This window comes from Dendroctonus ponderosae, unplaced genomic scaffold (assembly GCF_020466585.1).
Source record: "Dendroctonus ponderosae isolate FM_Combo_2020 unplaced genomic scaffold, Dpon_F_20191213v2 Dpon_F_20191213_5, whole genome shotgun sequence".
Taxonomy (NCBI): Eukaryota; Metazoa; Arthropoda; class Insecta; order Coleoptera; family Curculionidae; genus Dendroctonus; species Dendroctonus ponderosae.
In genome coordinates this window covers 15,608,806-15,614,437 of record NW_026018715.1, presented here as the reverse complement: position 1 = coordinate 15,614,437, position 5,632 = coordinate 15,608,806, and the positions used below count along the sequence as shown (strand labels likewise).

At 36.2% G+C, this 5,632-nt stretch overlaps 3 protein-coding genes across 4 annotated transcripts in view; 1 reads left to right on the top strand and 2 right to left on the bottom strand.

The window, feature by feature from the left end:
- Window positions 1-5,632, top strand: part of LOC109539086 (PIH1 domain-containing protein 1) — a 242,786-nt gene that overhangs the window by 44,425 nt on the left and 192,729 nt on the right. The window lies entirely within an intron of this gene.
- The window catches only part of LOC109539065 (multidrug resistance-associated protein 1), a gene marked incomplete at its 5' end in the record, with an annotated part of 237,012 nt that overhangs the window by 42,544 nt on the left and 188,836 nt on the right, over window positions 1-5,632 (bottom strand).
- On the bottom strand, window positions 962-5,012 carry LOC125504467. 2 transcript variants are annotated; one of them, XM_048666518.1, is made up of 5 exons: window positions 4,658-5,012; window positions 2,830-3,019; window positions 2,054-2,214; window positions 1,783-1,998; window positions 962-1,280 (listed from the first exon to the last, which is right to left on the bottom strand). In XM_048666518.1, the coding sequence occupies exons 2-5, from the start codon at window positions 2,906-2,908 to the stop codon at window positions 993-995; spliced, it is 744 nt and encodes a 247-aa protein (XP_048522475.1). In that variant the 5' UTR covers window positions 2,909-3,019; window positions 4,658-5,012; the 3' UTR covers window positions 962-992. The 2 variants fall into 2 exon arrangements, with proteins under 2 accessions (XP_048522475.1, XP_048522476.1); XM_048666519.1 differs by lacking the exon at window positions 4,658-5,012 and having other exon boundaries at window positions 2,830-3,606.

The window sequence follows — 5,632 nt, the reverse complement described above, 5'->3', positions numbered from 1 at the left end:
CAAAGCACATTCAAGGAGAAAAAATGCGGATGATTCATCAATTTCCAGAAAAAACACTTACAAACTGTTGAAAATCATGTCCAAATCACAATTTAGAGATTTTATTACAGTTTGTAAATGTTTTCTGGCCTGATTCTATCGACCATCCGCATTTTTTCTGCTTGAATGTGCTTTATTTACGTGTACTTTAAGGGAAAATTAAAAAGAATGCCGAAATCAGCCAAATGTTAATTAGGCAGATTACCTTGAAAAACATTGCTGCCGTATTTCTGATATAGCTTTTTGCAAATTTCTCAGTTTTTAATAACAATTTTTTTTTTTTACTATTTTTGCACTCCTAGAACAGCGTCAAACAACACCTCAGAGGAATGACGCCAATTTTGAATCACCCTGTAGTGGTCACATAAATTGAAGCTCCCTCTGGAGTGGTCCAAAGGATAAAATGTTTGCTTATGTCTAAAAAAACACTTGGATGTTTCTTGAAACCTCTATAAACTCAATGTTTTTCAGGTCTGGAGCGTAGGTAAAAATATGAGTGTACCCTTGAAACTAAATTCGTCATTATCAAGACCAATACAGAAAGTAGGAACAGTCCGGTTACTTCAATAATTCATAGTATTTTTCTCAATTTGGAAGAAAAATCCAAGTCCTATACTTAACGGGGAATGAAACTTTAATGCCGCGTCATGTTTCATAAATGATGGCCTTACAACCAATATATCGATCGAATAATGTATCTAACTTGAATACGTTTGTAGTAAAAAATTTCACTTATTTCTAGTTGCCCCATTCATCATGCGCCGATAAGTAACCAGCATGCCTTACTTCAACTAATTGCTAATTATACACCCCCATTTGTAATCTTAATTGCTCTAACTGCACGAACAATCTGATTATGCACCTGGTAGAGGTAACTTCGGGAATGTTACATTTTTTATCTCTAAAACGTTTAATCGGATGTTATTAATTACACTAATAAGTGCAAGTGGTAATTATGCAGTTAGTCTTGTTAGCGACACAAATGATAGAACATAAGGAAATTGCTGATTTGTAATGTTGAAGCGAAACTTACTCTCTTTCGTAGCGGTGCTTTTTCGGGAATTTCCAACGGACTTTAGACCATTGGGCAGTTCAAGTTCCTGCAGATGACACCCGTAATACTTCACCGAGTGTCCTTTGCAATCTTGAACGTGCGGATCCGCACCAGCCAAAGTCAAAAGTTTCTGGACTGTCGCTGGATCCTTGCACATCAATGTGTAAAAGTATGGCGTTCTTCCTTCCTTAATTGCAAAGATATAGACTTTTATTGGAAGTATATTATATATTTTTTAATTTTTTTCATTTTGGAATGTACAACAGTTTAGAATCTGTCAAAATGCGTTTCAACTGTACCCATAGAATAACCGAATGTAAATGAAATTCATGAAAATCACTAAATGCGACCTTTCCCTTTGGTTTGCCGGAAAAAACCATTATTTTCCACAAATCCTGCCTATTATTTGCACACATAAGAGCCAAGACATAAAGGTTAGACGCTTATTGTGTTTCTCTAATTGTAAGCTGAGCGCGTCAAGGTAGGAAAATTATAGTTACTGCGGAAACTAGCAGTTTTTCTTTATACAAATTTCTCTTTTACGTGACCATGTTGTGAATATATTTTTTTCTATTTTTGTCATGAGCTGTGAACTATGTGTACATTGTCTGGAGCGGTGGATAGTGATTGATTTTATGAGCTCTATTTGTGAACATTCTTTCACTGCAATCGATGAAAACATCGCTTACCGAGTCCCTTGAATTCACAGAATGGGGAAATTTATCGATAAGCCATCGGTATATAGACTTCAGGTCGTAATACACCGCTTTGTGCAAAAGACCGACTCCGCTGTCATCTTTGGCCAGAATTAGTTTCTTCTTCCGCTCTGGTTCCTCATCCAGGATCGATTGTAGTTCAGCCAGTCTGTCGCTGTTGAGGGAGTCGTGAAGAAGGGCAATCTTTGACTAAAAACAGTTTTTCTTTTTCTGTGGTCCGATTTATTTCATTTGAGTTGTCTACCATTAAGGCTGGAACTGATTTCAAGAAGGTGCGGGTTCTGTAGTCGGCTGAATACTCGCCGACCATTTTTTTTCCTTGGCCTTCCAGTACCAATTGCTCTAGCCTGTCAATGTCCCCATTCCTTATCAAATGTTTAATATGAGCTGCACTTACTGATAATACTAAAAAAATTAATTGTATTATCTTTCGGCTGGTTTTTGTTGCAGCAAAAAGCGGTTTATGCAGTTTATTAAATGAAAATGTTAATGTAACTCGTAACTCATATAGGCGTCTTAAACCATTTTTGTTATTTAAGTCGCATCTTGATAAAGGTCGTTGAAACATTTGCATGCTACAAGCTAGCCAAACTTCTATTCTTTTTACAATCCGTTAATGTTTTTGCGCCCTATTATGAACGATGAAAATTAGTGCAGGCTAATCACCTTAATTCTATTGATATATGTATATTTATGGCACTCCCCCAGTCCAACTGATATGTTGGCCGCTCCTTCTAGCTATTTAACTAAGTTCTGGACAGCTTTGATATGTAAAAGGACCTTGGTAAAAGGAATGCATTGAGGTTTTTTTTGTAATGGGATCAGGCTATATGGTATAACCGCACCCTTTAGAGCCTCTATTGCAAAGCAAAGTTTTTCTTAATGATTTCTAGATAATCTACATTCTGTTTCAGGGTAGGTAAAAATACATTATCACCCATCCCTTTCACTGATAAGAAAATTGCCAACAGCGCGGGCTTAATCCAAAGATATTAGTTGATTTTATCATTAAAAACTTACTTCTTGGTGGATTGCTGTGAACGTATAGGCCGTTAACCGCCTTGCCATCCACAGGGGGTCTTTTCCGTAAAATGGTCATATTTGCTCGATCATGATACTATGCAGGAAGGGTGACCATTACATTCCCATTAGTCATTGCGCGGATAACATCTCAGTTCATTTACATATTGAACATGTCTATTAGTTGGCCCTAAAATTGCACACTAGCATTTCTTGGTAATTTTTATGAATTCTCGGCTTCAAACAGGCCCGCTGTATTTATCATTCTTCGTATCGGTCAGAATATAATCTTTTAAGAAAAAAAAATTTTTCATTTTTTCAAAAAATCGACCCCCACCCTTGGAAAAATTTTGGCCAAAAATCAAAATTTTACATGTGTGTTTTTTGAGCTCAAACGGTTCCTTTTGACTTAAGAAGTTCAGAAATATGCATTTATAAAATTTATGGGCTGAGTTTCTTCTATGCTCCAATGCACAAAACTTGTTACTAGAATGCCATTAAAAGTGATTTGTATTATTAGGGAAATTTAGGAACTATACTGTTTAAATCGGCCCCAACAAACCTTAAATTAGCTCCTTCTTGGCATAAACTACGTGGCTCACTTAATGATGCAATAAATGTAAATAGCAGCTCTAAAACCTATACCTAATAGCTAACGACTGAATACCAAACTGGTAAATTAAATCCATCGAACTGAACGGACCCCCATAACAAATGATTTACTAGAGCAATAAAATCGCTTATTCCTAATAAACAAAAACTTATTTTAGGTTTAACCTAATTACATTTTCATTGATCTTCAGAGAATTAGGTCTTCCAGTTGGACCGCGCAAAAGTATTAGTAAAATAATTCGGAATAAGCGGAGAACCAAAGGAAGTGGTTCATCTGATTTTTCGGTTCAAGTTCAAATTGTTCTAACTTTTCTACTAATCAATCGACTTTAAAATATTCGAAATATTTCCAACAGTTGCTGAGTTAAGGGCAAATAAGTGTGCGAACGATGTGGATGGCAGTTTAAGACTCTCTAACTCCATTTTCTCCGAAACTATATACGAAAACGATTTTGTTGAAAAGTGGCACATTGGTCTAAATTCTACTCTTAAGTGAAAAATTTGAACATTTGCGATTTTGAAAAAATTCGAAATTTTTCAAAATAAAAAAAAATTATTACAAAATTTTTTTTGAACCATTGAGTTGCTCCTAATAGTACTTTTCGATACAAGAGCTCGAAAAACGGATTTTCGCCCGCGTATCGAACAATATTTTTTATTCGAATAAGGGACATAACACGAATCATCAGTTACCGGAGTAAGAATTCAAAGTATTTTGTTCGGGAAATCGTCTTTTCGACCTTAAAAACATCATAACTTCCAAGTTTTCCCGATTTATTTTTTCCGAGGTGCAGTGCGTTTTCAGATATGCCCGATATTAACAGTTGTGCAGAAAATGTGTACATACAATAAGCTGTTTTCCCCAAAAAATGCGACCTTAAATCCACAAAGAAAACATTGATAACATTTGTCTTGAAAAATCGGCTTTTCGACCCTCAGACTCGTATAACTTTCGAGCTGGTACGCAAAAAAATGCTGACTTCTACTGCATGTTAATGTGCGAAACGTTGCCAGTCTGCTTTTTAAACATCTTCCGGGATTTGAGCGCTGGTCAAATGTTTCATATCATTTAATTTTCATTGCGTTTTCCCTTTTCCGTCTATAATCAGATGTTTTCATCAAACAAATCGGTAGCGAAGAGTATATCAAGAAACAGACAGTATCGTTAGGCTTTCGACAAGAATTAAAAGAAACTTTAGGAATAAAAAGCACTCACCCGAACATAAGAACACTTGGGAAAACCGTAGAGCGTTGATCGACTCTGACCACTCGTGGAACAGTAAACAACATTATCGGTTAATATTTGAACCAACGAGACCAAGCAGGCTTGGCCATCCAGATAGTCCAGCAATGTGCAGGCGCGCCGCTAACTATGGATGTCCATTGAGCAGGACAACCAAGCCCATAAGCATAATATGCTTAGCTTTACATGCTGTTCGATTGCCTGCCATTTTCAAATGCTAATTTATTTATAAGATTTGAAATTCGAGTTTTAGGCACGCTACGAGAGACTTGGAATGTATTGGAAATCATTGCCTGGATTATCTAAAAACACATACATGTTTATTTTTATTATTACATTAAACTAAATGTAGGTTTATTAAAAAATTATGCATGTGCGATTGTGGCAATTAGGCACCAGGTTGTGAGTGGGGGACGTTCAAACATGAGGCCACAAAAACAATATTTAAGTAATATCGATTGGGCATGTCAAGCCCGTTCGTTCCTTTTTCTGTGCAAACAAAAACTTTATCCACTAACAATGGAGGTTTGAGGTGCTAATACCCGTTTCAATAAAGGGCTTAAGTAGAAAATCCTTCGCTCAGGGTATACAGGATGGGACTCGAGCCGGTTTGCTTTGACCGATGTAGGAAATTTCAAATCAAATAGTTAAATTAAGTCTAATATCGTGCAATAAATTGGATTATTCCACAAACGCTTCCAAACGAAGATTTGGTAATACATGTTTGATGGCTTCTACAGTTACGCTCTATTATTACACATATTATGAATGCTACAAGACTTTGCCAAGAGCACAAAAATATCTGGAAACGGTTAATATTTAACGGAAAAATTTATTGACTCCTCCTATCAAGGAAAACCTCCTGCTGGTTTTTGTACCAAGACACTCTATGGGTAACCATTTGTGCAAAATATTGAAACATGTCCAGAGTAGGTAAATAGCGCCTAT

What these genes read in the sequence shown, in the direction of transcription:
- LOC125504467 (XM_048666518.1), bottom strand. Translation starts at nt 2,908, where the DNA reads ATGACCATTTTACGGAAAAGACCCCCTGTGGATGGCAAGGCGGTTAAC. An exon ending in AATCAGTTCCAGCCTTAATG is followed by an intron (nt 1,999 to 2,053) that starts GTAGACAACTCA and finishes AACTGTTTTTAG; the next exon opens with TCAAAGATTGCCCTTCTTCA. An exon ending in CTGTGAATTCAAGGGACTCG is followed by an intron (nt 1,281 to 1,782) that starts GTAAGCGATGTT and finishes TTTGCAATTAAG; the next exon opens with GAAGGAAGAACGCCATACTT.